This window comes from Falco cherrug, chromosome 10 (genome assembly GCF_023634085.1).
Source record: "Falco cherrug isolate bFalChe1 chromosome 10, bFalChe1.pri, whole genome shotgun sequence".
NCBI lineage: Eukaryota > Metazoa > Chordata > Aves > Falconiformes > Falconidae > Falco > Falco cherrug.
Window position 1 is genome coordinate 15,468,456 of NC_073706.1, and position 16,911 is coordinate 15,485,366.

At 44.4% G+C, this 16,911-nt stretch overlaps 1 protein-coding gene across 8 annotated transcripts in view; it reads left to right on the forward strand.

Moving 5' to 3' along the window:
* The window catches only part of ZBTB46 (zinc finger and BTB domain containing 46), a 56,277-nt gene extending 39,685 nt beyond the window's left edge, over positions 1 to 16,592 (forward strand). For 7 of the 8 annotated variants that reach the window (XM_055721793.1, XM_055721797.1, XM_055721792.1 and 4 more), the window contains 5 exons: positions 1,230 to 1,402; positions 2,563 to 2,614; positions 2,708 to 3,019; positions 9,332 to 9,507; positions 14,794 to 16,592. In XM_055721793.1, coding sequence (XP_055577768.1) covers positions 1,230 to 1,402; positions 2,563 to 2,614; positions 2,708 to 3,019; positions 9,332 to 9,507; positions 14,794 to 15,180 — 1,100 coding nt within the window. In that variant the 3' untranslated portion in view covers positions 15,181 to 16,592. The remainder of the gene's footprint in view (positions 1 to 1,229; positions 1,403 to 2,562; positions 2,615 to 2,707; positions 3,020 to 9,331; positions 9,508 to 14,793) is intronic. The other variant, XM_055721798.1, reaches the window with a different exon arrangement.
* The last annotated feature ends 319 nt before the right edge of the window (positions 16,593 to 16,911 follow it).

Genomic DNA, 16,911 nt, shown 5'->3' on the forward strand with positions numbered 1-16,911 from the left:
TCAAAGTGGAGGAAGGTAAATCAAACATCCAGCTTGTGGCACAAGAGCAGAATTTCCTTTGATAGCTGATAAAAAGTTAGGTTTGGGATTGTTCGCATTTAGAAACCTTTGTGTGGTTTCACTCGAATGCTTTGTTGTGACCCAGATCACAGTGTATTGTATTCGGATGTAGTATAAACTTTGACTTGTTATTTGTAGCTGCATTAAAGAGTGTGGGTTTTTATATCCATAAAGGTTTCAATCAGATTCTTTTGTGTTAGAAATAAAAAAGCCTTTAGGGCATAAAGTGCTTTAAATATGAATTTGTTTACTCTTATGCCATATTTGCTTCTGGTTTTGCCTGCTTGCTTTTCAAAAATAATGACGTGCTCGGTATGTCATTCCAATATTCAGTTGAGGTGCTTGTTAAAGTTTGTTTAAGACTTCGTAATGTACACTGATCTTGATAACACAGCCTTTATTTGTATTTAGATTTGTCATTGATTATCAGTCCAGTTTCTGGAATATTGTTTGCCATTTGGCTGTTGCTACAGAATAGGCAAGAGGGTACAATTCTGCTTCAGCTGGACAAGTAATGTTTTCCTTTTTAACTATGGTAGATTTGTAGAATGTAACGACTGTCGGGCATAATCGAACAGTTTTGTGCAAATACTTGAACTTCTGTGCTTGCTGTCTGTAGAAGGAAGGGAATACTTTTTTCCATCTTTTGTAAAGCACTTTGAGATCAAGGAAGTACCATATTAAATAAAACACCATGGTCAGATCATGAGATCTGAAGCTTTAACATACATTTTCAAGAAAGTTAGCAATAGAAAAAAGTTTGTGCGTATGTTACTTAAAGGTTGAAATGTATGTGTTTGAAGTGGTGCTTCTCCAAGAGGTGTCTTTCAGAAATGGGATTGCTCTGGATATTTGTGCTGGACTGTGCTGCTTTCTCCTGACAGACTCCTTAGTGACCTGCCACGCAATATTACTCCACTACATACATCGCGTACAGACGAGGCATTTTGGGTGGGGAGGCTGGTTTAAAAAAAAACACAACCACAGAACAAAACAAAACAAAAAAAAAAACCAACCCAAAAAAGCCTGGCATCACTGTCCTGCTGCATTCCCTCCCACTGACAGAAGATAAGCTGCGAGTGCTGGTGCACTGCCTTTGCAAGGCCTTTTTTAAAACCACCAGCTGGTGCTAGTTCACGTGGGTGAGATTCGTTTCCTGTGTTCCCCAGGGCCTGGCACCAACTTGAATCGTTCAAGGGGCGAATGTGATGGCAAAGTGGAAGCACCATCTCCCCCGCTGCCTTCATCACACCTTGCCACTCAGAGCCCCCCTGAGATCTGCTCTTCTGGTGAAATGTCACCAGAAACCATGATAAAAGGAGAGGTGCCTTCCTCAACCCAGGTAAGATCATGGGGGGAAAATGCAAAGACATTTAAATGCAAAGGTGTCTGTTTAATCAAATTCTGCCTGGCTAGGAGTACTTTGAAAGACTGTAATTCCTTATACTTTGATCTGTTCGCTTTTCTTTTTTAAAAACTATTTTAAAACTAGAAGTCTGTTGATGTCAGGGCTGGTGCTGTCCTAATTTTAGCCTTTCTGCCTTACCTCAACAGAACTTGCATTCAAAAAACAAGTGATTTTTATTTTGGGGTATACATGTCCTTTTTATTGTAAATCGCTTTGTTTGCAAAACATTGCATACAAGAACATAATATGGTATAAAGGTAGCAGAGATCCCAGCTATCCGTTGCCCGGTTCTGGTGTTTTGCATTTGGGTTTGTTGGAACTGTCTGAACAGGGACAGAAGCAGGCTGGCTTTCTGTGTCACGGGAGGCAGGAGTTTCAGGTAAGATCCATAGCTTCCTGTGGCATTTCTTATCCTTAATTAAAGGTATAGGTAGAAACACAGTTTTTCCTTTGCAGTCACCTTAGAGCAAAGCGAGCTGGCCAGAGCGGCTGGTCGCTGCTTGTCCTGTCTCCAGCAGACCTGCCCAGGCTGCATCATGCCCCTGCCTCATAGAGGGTTGCCATCTGCCGCACACTGGCATATTGCAAATGGTTTATGAAAAAATAAAAATAAAAATCTGCTTTTATTTATAATTTGGATCAGCAATGCCAGAGCGCGTTGCATAAAGGGAGCTACACAGAAGGTGTTTGTTTTCCATGGGCTTTTCTAGGTGGAAAGAAAAGGTCGCTGTGTAGGGCTAAGGGAAAATTTTCCAGCTCTGTTGTATCTGCTAGAAATTTTCTATCCAGTGTTTCCCGTTGGCCTGAGTGGGAGCCACAGGCGCTTGGTGAGCCTGGAAACTGAGTCGTTACCCAGGTCCTCAGTAGGCATGTTGATTGCTGTCTTCAAAACACCAGATCTTGCAAAATATGGCCCAGTTAACTTAGCTGCTTTGACAGTGAAAGCTTTGTGAAGGCAAACAGGGCTGCCAAAGCAAATGATGAGCCTCCCTTAAAGGAGTAAAGGCAATGATAAGATGGGAGCCTGAGCACTAACTGCAAAGATGTGTTCTTGTAAATGCTTGCCTTAACTTAAATGTGCTTTTCATTTGCAGGCCACTTACGATGGATTTTTAGCACTTTGGCAGTTTGATAATTCTCATTCAGGTAAGGGGAGAGAGAAAAAAAAATTTCAACTATCCGTGTTTTATACCCAAAGACGCTAATTTGTACACCTGTATGTGTGTGTTTCTGTTTCAGATAAGAATTTCTCGAGATCTGAAGACATGGACATAACCACTGATGGCCTGTTCCTGGATTCAGCCCTAGCCAAGAGGCTGACCTGTGGTTTCTGCAGGAGGGTTTTCCAGTGTGCTGAAGAGCTGAAGGAGCACATCCACAAGCATGCTTTCTCCGTGCTTCTCCCGTTTGACCTGGCAGACTGCTCCCAGCCTGGCCTTGTTGACAGCGTGCCTCCTGGCCACCTTGCCCGCTTCCAGTGCTCCAAATGCCCTGCAAGCTTCACTCTGAAATCAAACATGGATCGCCATGAAAAGACCATCCACTTCAACTGTAAGAAGATGCAGTGTCCTAACTGTGACAAGCTATTTCGAGACAAGACAGACTTAAACCGGCACCTTATGTCTGTGCACTCAAGAGAGCGTACTTTTGTCTGTCTCTCCTGTGGAAAGGGCTTTGGTACACAGAAGAACCTCACCAGCCACGTGAAAGCGTGTTACCTGGGCTCTGCCCGGCTGGTCGGGTTTGAGCTTTTGGACAGTGTAGGACAAAACGAGGATCCGGAGGACACATAGATACCATTGTGTATACGAGACGCTTCCTTAAAACTAGGAAAAGCAAATTGTTCCATTGTCCTCATACTGCAAATAAATGTGCCGCAGGTGTAATATAATAGAGTAATTCCCCAAAGCTGATCAGGTTGATAGTGTGCTGGTTCCAGATACTGTGTAACTGCAGCCACGGTGCTGGTTTTCTGCAAAGATAACTTTTGTCAGCCCATAATAATGGGCGCTTTGGCTATCTTGCTGGTGTGATCCTACTGTGTGCTTATACTACCTTAAACTTATTTTTTTTTTTTATCAGTAGATCTCAAAGTGCTTTATAAAAGAAACTGTGATGTTTTCCTCTTATTCCCTGGAAAAATAACATACCTCAGCTTGTTGGGCGTGTTAGCAATAGAATTAATAATAGAATTCAGTCGTCTGAGTTCTGGTCTAGTGCTCTGTCCATTAGACAATTCAGGCGTTTCAGGCTTTTATTCAGTTTGAGATGAGGAGCTGTGAAAGCATGGGGTTGCTCAGTCCTGTAAGGTGTTTGCAGTCTGGTTTTCTCTGTCATCTAAGGGATAAAAATGTGCTGCTTGTTCATGTGTGCAACAGGGTGTGTAATTTGGGCTTGAAAGTTGTTGCGAGGCCTATTTTATTGATACTATGTTCGAGTACTCTTAGGACTTTTTTGAAATATTCTGGAGTATGGGTGTGGTTTTCAGGAATTCTGTAAATTTTGCCGATTTGTTTGTTATACATAATGTAATTAAGTTAGCCAGACTGAATGTATGTTGTTGAAACGGAGGAGAGGATTCTTTACATAGAAGGTTGAACTGAAACTTAGGGTGCGCGTATAAAAATCAGTAGTGGTTGTTACTGGAGGGTAGAAACCTTACTGTAATGTCTATTTTATTATATAAAATTCATTTATTTTTTTAAATATTAAATATTTCTGTGTCTCTTGCTATATATTTACATGCAAAACCAGATTATAGTAACTGTGAAATTAAAATAGCATAATTACTTGTCGTGCTTCCCAGCTGCTCTGTGCACAGCACAGCTTGTCAGCAGCTTGAGCTTCAGCGCTGTAGGACTGCTTCCCTTCATGTGCGAGAGAGGCAGCTGAGAAAGCGAAAGCAACTTCTAGAAATGATCTTTAGAGTTCTCCAGAATAGTTCTTCCTCATAAGATTGTTGCATCTCAGGGAGGCAAAAACAAGCAATATGTGGTTGTGCACAAAGTGGACTTGAGCAGGCTGGAGGTCTCCAGTGGAGAGTTTCTGGCAGAGCTGTTCCCCGTGGAAGGCTGGGTGAGGGAGATCATCCAGGTCCTGCTGCCCTTGCTTTCCTAGAGAGGGAATAGTTATATTCTGGTGCAGCACTGCTTTTCCCACTCCTGCTGTGAATGGGAGCTTCAGGGATACGGCTCCATGCCGGCGCTGGGTTTTTGAGGGTAGGGGGGCTGGAGATTCCCTGCTTGGCTTAGTTCTTCCTCGTTGGTTGAGCAGGATGCGGTCAGAGTTGAGTCTGTGTTCCTATATAACCAGTGTAGGATGCCATACTTCAGTCATTTTTTTTTTTTTTTAATTTTTTTTGCAAAGTCACGTTCTTTTTTTTGCTCTGGTTCCCATTGACATCCTTGGTGTTGTGGATCACAGCTGTCTGTGTGTGTGTGTGGTTTATAGTCTGTCAGCTTCCCTTGCTACAAATATCCATTTATTTGCCTCATAATATATTTTGCTCTTCAATAACCAGCAAGTGAGGAAGGAGAAGGCCAAGCCAGAAGAGAAAGCTGTCACCAAAATGGGGAATTTGGGAGCAGCAAGGTAGGATTTGTCTGGAGTGGAAAAGTAAGATGCCAGCAGAAGTAACTTTAGCAAATTTTAAAAGGTTTAATTCATGTGGTAATACTCAATGACATTTCATATTTGTTCTTTTGTTTCCTCTCCTCATATTTGAGAATTTCATTCAACATGGAACTCTTCTTCTATAATCAGGGCAACTCCTTCTCTCTAATAGGGGTTTAAGTAGTGTACTTGGCCTGTACGTCAGAGTGTTTTCTGACTTCAGCACTGAGACTTTCCCGTGTTTCCCTTCAGGATCAGGAGTAGGTTTTTTAAAATGTTACAGCCATAGGGTATAACATAGCAGAGGCTTACATGGTGGAGAAAACTTTTAAAAAGTAGGGTTGCTGTGTGAGAAAATGGCACAGGAAGATGATGGGAAGTGTAAGTTTGGCGGTTAAATTGCACCTTACTATTCATAAACTTAAATATATTTATGAGGATTAAGTGGATGAGAATTCTCTTATTTGTGAATTCTTTGTAATAACCAAATGAGTGTAGTATTTCAGTGATTATTAACTACATATCAGTTTACAGAGTTGACACAAAGCAGCTGTACCGGGCGGTGTATCACTGGTGCTTTTCCTTCTCTCAAGCCAGGGATGTAGGAACCTGTTTTCATTTAACAGCCTCAGTGAAATAAGTGAAGTTACTTGAGATGACAATACCAAAGGCTTTTTCCAAACCGTTATTGTGTTGGTTTTAAAAATGCACATCTTTGTAAATATTTTAGTGAAGTACATAGATTTTCACCATGGCCCTGTGTATTACATTCTCCGTTTCTTGGTGCTGCTCTTCCTATAGAAGTGTCCAATAGCTCATTATCTGTGGCGCTGCTGTTGATGGTCTTGATGATCTTGTTAAAGATTATTTCTTAGGACCTTAATGCTGCTATACATAAACTCTACAAAATACTGTCACTTAGACAAAAGATTCTACTCGTTCCAAAATCGGTATGTTGTTCGTTGAATATACATACTTGTGGGTGCGTATATTTAACAGTACTGTGAAAATGTTAACTCTGCAATACAGTTGTTTTTTTTAACAATGCTGCTGTTTTTCAGGTGTTTACTTTTGTAGATGCAAGAACTAAATATATGGCTATTTGGTGAAAAAATAGTTTTCAATAAAACGAGAGCTGCAAAAGTGTTCTGTGACTGTTTTTAAATAGAAGCGTTCTGGAAGTTGAACATGTTATTCTCAAGCGATTTAAGCTGAATGCAGGCAGAAGTCGGCATGAGGGGTCTTGAAATTGGAAAGTGTTAGGAGTATGTTGTTGGAAATCCATGGATGTGTTGGAAACACATGGTGCCATCCGGAGTTGCCTTTCCAGCTCCCACAAGAGCTCAGCCGAAAAGTGAAGGGATGGGTGCGGACGGTAGATGAGAGGCGGCATCTGGTCATTTAGGAAATGACGGGATCAGGCACAATCTGGTGATGTAGGAAGTGAGGGATTTTGTGGTATTCTCTTCTCTAAAGCACTTTCGCTTTGTAATCTTGGGGTGTGGATGCTGTCAGGATCTCTGTGGCAGTTTTTTCCTGAGCTGCAGCCACCTCGCCAGGCGACTTGTCCTGCTGGCTGTGGGCTCCGCGTGCGGCTTGTTGGTGGTGCTGGGTACTGGATGTGTCCCCTCTTGACTTCTCCTGAGCAGCTTACACCTTGCTTACCTTGTCTAGACTCCATAGTAAGAGGTTTATAGTGATCCTGGGGAATGTAAGTGTTTGGGCTATCGCTAATAGTCAAGCAGTTACAAGAGCAGACAGGAAACGTATTTATCATAAATGGCTTTGTATCGTGACGTTGATACTCGTTGGGGAAGAAAGTGGGCTCCTTGCCTCTGTTTAGACAAGGGGGTCTGAAATCCCGAGGAGAAGATAAAGCAAAAAATACTTTCCCTGTAATATAAAAGAGAAAGAGTTTTCATATTCTAGGTTTTTTTAAAAAAATTCAAAATCTTGTATATCAGAGGGTAGGTGTGGGGTAGGGGAAGGACTGGGTTAGCAGCCCGAGCTTGCGCAAGGCTCTGGGCATGGGGCCATGTTAAAGTATCTCCTCTGGAAGGTTCCCAATGCAGTGCAAGTGCATAGTCACTGAAACCAACCCATCAAAATTCTGCCTGATCACAGGGATTAATCTTTACTGATGGGTGAATAAAATATTCTTTAGTGTTCACTTTCCCTATTGTCAGTATTGCAGCCGTGGCCCAGGTGAGTTGGCTTTTTTAAAAAAAAATATTTTATTATTATTATTTATTTTCCTTTTTTTTTTTCCCTTGAGCTAAAAAGTTCCCTTGACAGCTTTACAAATATGCTGGAAAACCCGCACCAAACCACTAAAAAAAAAAAAAAAAGAAAGAAAGCACCCGTAGGATGGGCCAGCACAGTTGCTGAGCAGCACAAGAAAAGAATATAAGAATATTAGATCCCATTCAAACTGCTAGTCAAAGGAAGTATTTTTTCCACAAAGTTACCTGTGTGGAGGATGTTTTTAATTCCAAGTAGTCAAAAGAAATGTGAAGACAAAATTCCTATCACAGCAGCTTGAACCATGCTTTTAATCTGCATTAGAACAATAAAAAAACTTGTTAGAATACTTTTTCTAAGCTGAGGTTCTGTTGAAATGTTTCTTCTGATCGTGAGGGGTGGTGTTACTTATTTAATTTAAAGATGTCTTCATAATGTCGTGTGGTTCGCACTTTCCCGTGATTAACAAATGTGGTTAACTTTTCACCTTGTTTTATCTGCATTGCAAATACAAAACAAACTTTAAAAATGGAAGAAAAGCAACAAAAATCCCACAAATTTGGCATCGAACAACACCAATCGCGTGAGCCTACTGACTTTCTTTAATAAACACTGGTTGTACATAGCTGGTTTGCAGGGTGCAGCGTAACTCCCAGGGTGTTACCTGCAGTACACGGGGGGCATGCACTGTACGTCAGTGAGTAGGGCATTTGTAGCAGATAACATTTCAATAAGCACCTAAAAATAATGCAAAATACTCAGTATGTTAGAAGCTGTGTAGTAGGACTGGTGTTATCCTTATTCCCCCAGCTCTCCTGCATAGATGTTTGCATTTACCAAGAGCCATTTACATCCACATAGGATACTTCAGGTGATTAACTAGAACTTGGCTTTCTTTTTTTTCCATTGTTGTTATGTAAACAATATATTGTTTTGAGAAATAATGCTAATTAGGAGAAAAAGTGGGTGAAAATTAACATACTAATGGAAAGGAATCGAATGACAAGAAGGTGGAGATTTAACATCCTATCCACGTGGACAGTCACTTCCAAACTTCTGGTGGGTGGATGTCCTCAGGGAGTAGCAAATACTCTGTTTTCACCTGCTGTGGTTTGCATATTGCACTTTCCCTTGGTTTGGAGGAGGAAATGCCACCACAGCTGCCGTGTGCGTTCTTCTGGCAAACGAGACCCTTGGGCTGGCAGTGCTGCGCGTCCCCTGGGGCCGCTTCCAGCGCACGTCTGAGGTGACAAGAAGAAAAGAATCAGCAGTGTCAGAATGGCTTCAAAGAACTCATCCCTTTTCAGCAAAATATGGTTGGGGGGGACAGAAAAAAGTCCATCAGGGGCTATATACAGCTGCCTCCTAAGGAGGCTCGCAAGGGTCCTGCTGCAATTCGACGTTACGCATCCTTTTAGATTTCTGTGTCTGTGCTGCAATGGTTACGCTGGGTGAGAGTTGGATAATGCAGAGCATGTTTGCTGTAACTGTCCTTTTTTTTCCTGGGTAATCCTTGGTTTCTGCATCTTCTTTTGAAATACTCCTGGAGTGTGTGATGATGTTCTTGCATCGTCCCATAACTAAAGCGCGTGGCACTGTCGGGGTGTTACAGCTGTGGTCTGCTCTTCACGGCTCGCCGCTTCCACAAATGGTGGTGGTAGAGTTTTAGATCTTGGTGTTTAGGATAATTCACTGTAAGTCAGAATCACAGCAGATTGTTAGTCCTCTTCAGCTGCCGTTCAGCAAGCGCTGGGCAGTGTTACAGACTGTTGCTAAACGTTTGTGCGTCGGCTTGTTCAAAAGCTGCTGTTATGAGGGTACTTCAAGTTGTTAGTTTTAATAATACAAGTGCATTAACATAGTATAAAGGTTTTAAAAAAGTGTAGGTGGTTCAGAGGTGAGAGTGTGATTTCACATTGAACTACTTTAATAGTGACATAGTAAGTGAGGAGACTGTCCCATTGAGAACGTTCTGAGCGTAATCTGTGTGTTGTGCTTCCTCTCTTCCAGTCAATGAGTTCACAGTCATCAGGAAGAAGTTCAAGTGCCCGTACTGCAGTTTCTCAGCCATGCATCAGTGCATCCTGAAGAGACACATGCGATCCCACACGGGAGAAAGACCTTATCCCTGTGAGATCTGTGGGAAGAAGTTCACCCGCCGGGAGCACATGAAGCGGCACACCTTGGTAAGAGCCCTGGCCGGGCAGCAGTGTGGGCAGCAGGTGCAGGCAGCACATCTGTTCAGCTGAAGGATAATGGGCTTCCTCCAATTTACAGCTGTATTTTGTTTTCCTGCTGGTCTGACAACTTCTCCAGGTTTTTTTGGTTTATTTTTTTCCCCTCCCACCTTTCAAAGGCACAGTGTTCTGCAGCCGGTTTGTGCAGAGGGAAGCCATGGCGGCTCTCCTGGCTCCACCGGAGGGTTTCCGAGTTGCTCCCCCGGCAGCCAGTGCTGCCTGTGCCAAGGGCTGAGCCGGCCTCGCAGTGCCAGCCTTGCCCTCCGGCACAGCCGCCTCCTTCCCAGCCATGCTGGCTGCCGGGGGGAGCCTGGGCACTGAGGACAGGAGCTAAAATAGCTAATGCTGCCTTTGGGGTGGAAAAGGAAATTTTTATTTTTTTTTTTAATAGGTTGAATGATTCGGTGCAGGAAGCTTTAAAATGCGTTGCTCAGCAAGAAGAACTCAAGGCAAAGCTGCTCTGATCTGGCAACGCTTAGTTATCAAAAATAATGTTATGCCTTATTGAAGGTGGTTCCTCAAAACGGAATAGGAGGCTGGCTGGTGCTGTTGGCCGGCCTTTTACAACTTCCTCTGAAACAAAATTTTTAGGTGAACTTTGATTTACTTATAAGGGGAGAATTAGTTGCCATCCTAACGTGGTTCCTCAGAGCTTGGTATAGAGGTGGTACGGTGGGTGAGCAAATAGTTTCTATGTCATTATTTCAGTAATGCACACCAGCAAGCTCTGTTGCCCCTCTAAATAAGCTTGTAGTGAAACCCAGATTATTTTTTTTCAATACTGGGGATGGCAGCTGTGAGGTTCTAGTACAGTGAGATACTTAAAAAAAAAACCAAACAGTCCCAAGAGTGTTTACAGTTCAGTGACTAAGAATCGATTTGTTGAGGTCAGTTAAATAACTCTCCCCATATTTATTATCTATATATATCATATGTATATTATCTATTAAATTTTGGATGTAAAGAATATCTCACTGGAGGAGGTGTGCTTCCGGTAATTAATACCTAATTTTCCTGGTTCTAACTCTCAAAAACCCCACAAAGAACCTGAATTCCCTCATCCCAGTCCTGCAGGCGTTGCGTCCCCTTCATCCCTCCTGCGGTGGCGGTTCAGCAGTGGTGACGCAGCTCGGTGCAGGTGTAACGAAATGGGCAATTCCTCTTCTTGCTCTGTAGATTTCTGCCCTGACGAGAATCAGCAGATCTTTACGTACTGTGGGGAAGGCAGGGAAGCGCCCTGTACCCTCAGGAGTGAAAGTGAGCCGATCTGCAAATTCGTTTTAGTGCTGCTGAAGCCGTTGTGGGTGACCGACACGGTTCTGTTCTGTCCCAAGTCCCATTAACGCACCCAGGGAGATGGAATCGGTGATTTGTGGATACGTACCAGGGGGCTGGTGTGTGTGTGTGTCTGCCTGCGTCTCTGTACGACTTGTTTCACGTCAGGAATTAGCTAGTTTAGGAAATACCGGCTGGATTACAGATTTGTAGTGCCAGCTCCTGAGCAAAGTGCCACCCCGACAAAACCGATTTGTTTTCATTTCCAAAGAGCCATCAGTGACTCCAGGGCACCTTGGAATGGATGGCTAAAGAGAAAAGGACAGGGATTTGGGGTTTTTTTGGTACTGTTTGAAGTAAGGCCCCAGAAAAAAATCCAGTTTCATTATTTATCTGAAGATTCTTTTGAAATGAACCTACAAAAAGGGGTGTTTTCTTACATGCAGATGCTACCGTGCTGATCATGGTTTACAACAGCAGTGGTGCGGGCTGCCCGAGGCGCTCGTGGCCGGATGAGCTGCTGGATTCGTGTGCTTTGCTTGTCTTGTTGTCTTATTTCGTCTGAAGTTTTGGGGCTTAATTGTGAACTCTTCAGCTAAATCTGTAAAGATGAATGCTAGTGTGCATCAAATAAAAATACATGTTATAAAAATAAGGTGTAGGAGAAGGAAGTAGGTTTAACACACCAAACCCCTTGTTTCTCTCAGTTCCTCAACTGATAACCACAGACATAAGGGGACTATTTTAATTTAACTCAGATTAAAAAGTGTACTTTTATAGTCTTGATATAACATTTAAATTTAATAGAAACACTTGTTTTCTTTGAATGGGAGTACTAAAGTAAAAACAAGAGTTTCTTTCTAAAAACCTTTGCACTTGGAGTGCTATTTCCGTGGGGTGGCAGAGCGGAGCTGGGTTTCCCACACCGTCGCAGTGACCAGGCTGTGTCCAGAAGGAAGCACTACCCCTGTGATACCCACCAGGTTTTCACCTTAAATGAAAAGAATTTGCCCAAAAGGGTCTTGATTTTTAATTTGAAGTGACTTGTCTCTGTACATGCCGAACTTTCTTACCTGGTCTGCCACAGCATCGCACGTGACGTGCAAACTGCTTAAAACTGGTGGGATACATTTAGGTGGGAAAGCGCAGGTTGGTTGGCATACTGAGCTGCTGTCTCCTTGCTGTAGCTTTTTAAAAGAAACTTTTTTTTTTTTTTCCCCCAAGCGCATGAGAGCCTGGTTATTATTGGGGTGTTACCCCCACTATGCAGCTTGCTCAATCCCCGCTGCTGTTGCAGAAGCGGGTGCCTTTTCCTGGGAAGAGCCGCTGCCCGATGGGAGCGGGGGGCTTACACAACACATTGCTGTGGCATTCCAAACCCCCCCCCCCCCCCCCCCCCCCGTCTCCTGCCACCCCCCCTCCGTGCATGCCTGTTGGGCTGAGTGCCCAGCCATCTGCTGGGGGACTGCCCCCTCCCCCCCGGCGTCCCGTCCCTATTGCCTTGGGGTCGGGGTTCTGCTGCTCGGGGGGCAGAGCCAAGCGGCGAGCTCAGGGCTGCTGCAAGTGCACAGGTTTGAAGAGCTGTTACTGGTTTTGCAGCAGGGAACACCTCGTCATGCCAGCTGGTTGCCTCCATCATTCCATTGTTTTATTTCTCAAAACTTTCCCCCTTTTTTTTCTTATTTTGTTTTTTTTTTAATTCTTCTCAGAAATTTAGGATGTTGATGTTGTCAGCACAATGTTTTCCCCTCTCCCCCTTGGAATATTGGTATTTAGTCTGTTAGTATGTGGTCTTTCCAATGGCATTTTCAGATACCGAGGACCAAACGCTGTTTCTGTATTCAATAATTACTAATTTGGCCATAAGAGAAGTAAAACTAATGCCTGCTCAGCTGCATCCAGTAATGTGGTTCACTTTGAATGTGCCAACTGAACTGTCAGTGCTGGCAAAGAGGGGGAGAGTGATCAGGTTTCTAACAAATACTTATCGTTTTAGTACCTGCTTCATAATTCCTTTTTTATATGGCTCTTTTAGCCCTTATTCTGTGCCCTTGACCACCTTCTGTGATCCTGTTTGGCTTTTGATGCCTGAAAATCATTCTTCTACCAGTTAAAAATGAGTGATACCGATAGATCCTGTTATACCTATAGATCCTGACTGACAGCCATGTCCCAACTGCTTCTGTAAAAGCTTACATGTAGTTTAAAAAAAAATAAATATAATGGCTTTGCTTGATGCTGTTGAACACTACATCACGGGGACTAGCTTGGAGCCAGGGAAGCCTGAAGCCGGAGCACATCAGAGGAGCTGGCGGGCTTTGAGCGCGGTGGGGACCGGTGCGGCACAGAGCCGGAGCGAGCATCATGTGGTAGCGAGGGCTTGAGGGGGTGAGGCGGGTCAGTTTGTCCTCATCCCACATCCCGTTAACTTGGCTGGCTGTTCGGATGAGCGACGAGCGCGGGGTTTTTGGAGGATCCTGTCTGAGAGCAGGCGATCCTGTGCTGAGGCAGGAGCAGGGAGCTGGCCTCTCCAGGTGCTGGGTTAAAATAAAAGGAAGGGCTTTTCCATGCAAGGCGTGTTTAACCAGCAAAACCTTCCCTACAGCCTGTTGGGAGCATGAAAAGAAATAATTAAAAAAGTAAAATAATTAGGTGCTGGCGATATGTGCCCAGCGGCTGTGGTAGCTGCTGGTCTGCATGAAGCAGCGTGCTCAGGACCACCCTGGATCACTGGCCACTGCGTAGCATCATACAGGGTGGATCCTCCTCTGCTTCTGCAGGTATCTCCTGCTGAGCAGTGCCAGTGACTGGGCAACGCGAGCTCCTGGCCTGTCCCTGTGTGGCATTAATGTATAATATATATATATACACACATAAAATTTTTCTTTATATATAGATATATATATGTTTAATGTTGGTCAGCCCTGAAGTAGTCAGGTGGTTGGGCTAGATGATTGTTGTAGGTCCTTCCAAATGAACTATTTTATATATAAATTGAATATATATCTGCATTTTATATAAATTCTTTATGTATAATGTAAATGAAAGTACCTGATGAGGCTCCTTGTGGTGGGATTGGGGAGCTCTGGCTGCACTGGCTGGCTGTTCCCTTTCAGAGAGGAGCAGGTGAACATTCTGGATGAGCTCCTTGCCTTCCACATGTGGCAGAAGTAGCCAGCAACAGATTTCACCTCTGATGAGGCGGTTTTGTGCTTCTCAAAGTAGGTGATTTTGCTCATTGTGTAGTGAAGTTTGAATCTTGGGAGTGATTTCTGGGATCCTGCAGAGCATTTTCCTACTTGCAGCTTATTCTGTAAGTGCGATAGCTCCCTCTGTGTGCCTGGCACGCTTGGACGTAGGCTGCAGCGTGATTTATAGAACAGAAACACTTGTGACAAACCATTTTTCAGCCACTGGAGTAGGCAGGATTAAGGTTATAGAAGTACGTTCAGCTGCACTTCTTGAGAGAGATTGGGTACGTTAACAGTGCTCCTACTCTGGGTCTTGGCAGCAGTGGGATCAGGAGGGAGATGGCTGAATTAACGTGATGTTAACAGCAGTTTGATCGTGCGTTGGTTTGCTCTGGTCTGAAGAGAACTGGGGCTTGGTGGTGGTGGGGTTTTTTCTTCCTTTTTAAGATCCTCCTCGTGGTGGTAGAGTAATGCAACTGTTGCACCCCAGAAGAAATGAAAAGGGGAGGAAAAAATGAAATGATACAAGTTCCTCTCAAAACTGCTAGTTTGATAATCAAAAGGCAGTCTTGAAAGGATTTTCTACTGATTAATTTTGTAATTAATCACAGCGGGTTTGAGTTCACGACAAGAGCCCACGACAATCTCAGGTTGCAGTCGCAGGCTGCGGTGGTTTTGCCTTTGCAAAGGATGGGGGAGCGAGTCCTTCCCTGCAGCTCTCCATCCCTCTCCCTGGGCATTAACTTTTCTGATCATTCTTCTTTTCCAGGTCCACAGCAAAGATAAAAAATACGTCTGCAAAGTGTGCAACCGAGTGTTCATGTCTGCGGCCAGTGTGGGGATAAAGCATGGCTCTCGCCGCCACGGAGTTTGTGCCGATTGCTCTGGGCGAGGCATCGCTGGTCACCTGGACCACAACGGGGGGGAAGGGTCTCCAGACGAGTGCTACCCCGGGGAGGGGCAGTACATGGAAGACCCAGATGACATCAAAGTGGAAGGAGACGAGGAGATGGGAGACGACGACGACATCAAGTGGAAGGATGACGTGGGCATGTCACAAGATGACGTGATTTTAGATGATGACAAAGATGTCGACTCTCCACAGGAGCAGGACAACTCTGGGGAGAACGACAAGGATTTTACCTGGATTTCTTAGGGATTTTTTTTTTTTTTTTTTTTTTTTGGTTTTTGTTTCGCTCTGATATTTGTAGGGGGAGGGAGGGTGGGGGAGGAAGGAGTATGTTGGGAAAACTAAATAGCCTTGTTGTCGTCCATGTGTGCAAAATAACTCTTGTGTTTTCTAAACAAGTCCTTCTCTGTTCCACTCAGATACTGTCTTAGCAGTGTCGCTTCCCTCGACACGACTGACTTCGCCTTCCCCCCCTCTCCCTCCGGGACAAGCCCGGATCGCGGTCGCCCCCTGGACCAGCCGGGCTGCACCTGGGCAAGGGGGACCCTGCGGGCGCGAGCGCTGCACCGCGGGGGGGCTGGGGGAGCACGAGTCCTCCTACCTTCCCACCCTCGACCAATGCCAGGGAGATTTTTGTGTCCGAAGCAGGTTTTTTTTTTTTTGTGGTTGTTGGTTGGTTTGTTTTTGTTGTTTTGGGTTTTTTTAACACCTTGTCTGTGTGCTAAAATCCCAGCAGCAGTGGAATTACAAGCTAACGTTGTGAAAGCAAATTGATGTGCGTGTTGGAGGGCTTCCCTTGATGATAACAGGCCTTTTGCAAAGTTATTTGAAGAGATTTTTTTATTCTTTTTTATGGAGCCAAATAGATCGAAAGGCAGGTCAGATTACAGCCTTACAAATTGTTTTCTTAGATACTTAGCTTCCAAAAGAATTGCCATCAAAGACAGAAAGACTATGACGTTTCTTGGACCTACTGGCGTCTTACCCGTGTCCCGTCTTCCAGTCTTGGTTATCCGCGGTTGCAGGGACGTGTGTGTGGGTGCTCCCAGAAGTGCCCTTTGCTGTAATGGGGACAGATAGTTCTTTACCTGTCGTTGTTCTCTGCAAACACCTTCACTTTCCTCCCTTTGCTCAGCTGCCTTTTTTGTCAATATATGCAAACCGTAGCAGAACGGAGGCATTTAGCAAAGTGCAGGATGAACTGGGAAGGGTGAGAAGCCAGGTTGAGGAGACCCCAGCTGGCTGGAAATCTTGCTGCTCCTGTCCGGTGGACTTTGCTGGGGCCAGGATTCACCTGGGTACATTGTTCTTCCCTGCTAATTTAAAATTTTTCGTGCATCACTCGTAGGTGTAACCCCTACTGAATTCACGGTGAAAACCTTCAGCTGTAGCTGCACTGGTTCCATGTACGTTTTTGAATAAACCTTTTTTTTTAAAAAAAAAAAAAAAAATTAAGAATCAGGTTTCTCCCAGTATCTCCTAACTGGCTCTGTGGGGCTGCTCCAGGTAGTTGGATTTTCCTTGTTCATATCGGCCACTGTTGCCTTCTTCCAGCTACACCTGAATGACAACAGCAACAAAGTGCGTTGGAACTGTCTCGTTCCTGAGTAGAAGCTTCTTTAACCCTTCGCCTCTTTGCTTCTGGTGCTTTTTTTTAAATAAGAATAATAATTAAAAAAAAAAAAGCTGAAGACCTCGCTCTTCCCTTGCCGTAGAGCAATTGTCTACGCTGTCTGTGACGGTGGTTTCTTGAAACCTGCCACCGCCGCCTGCCCGTTACCAGAAAGCCAAACGATAAAGGTGCTATTTACCCCGCGGTGGGACAGGTGAGCTCCGGGGGGGTGTGCGGCGCAGGGGGGGCCTCGCCAGCAGCGTGGTTCCACCCAGCGGAGCAAGGAACAAGGATTTTGTACAATAAACCCCAGTAAAGCAAATAATCTGGAGGGACTGAAGGTGTGCGGTGCCGGGGTGCGGCAG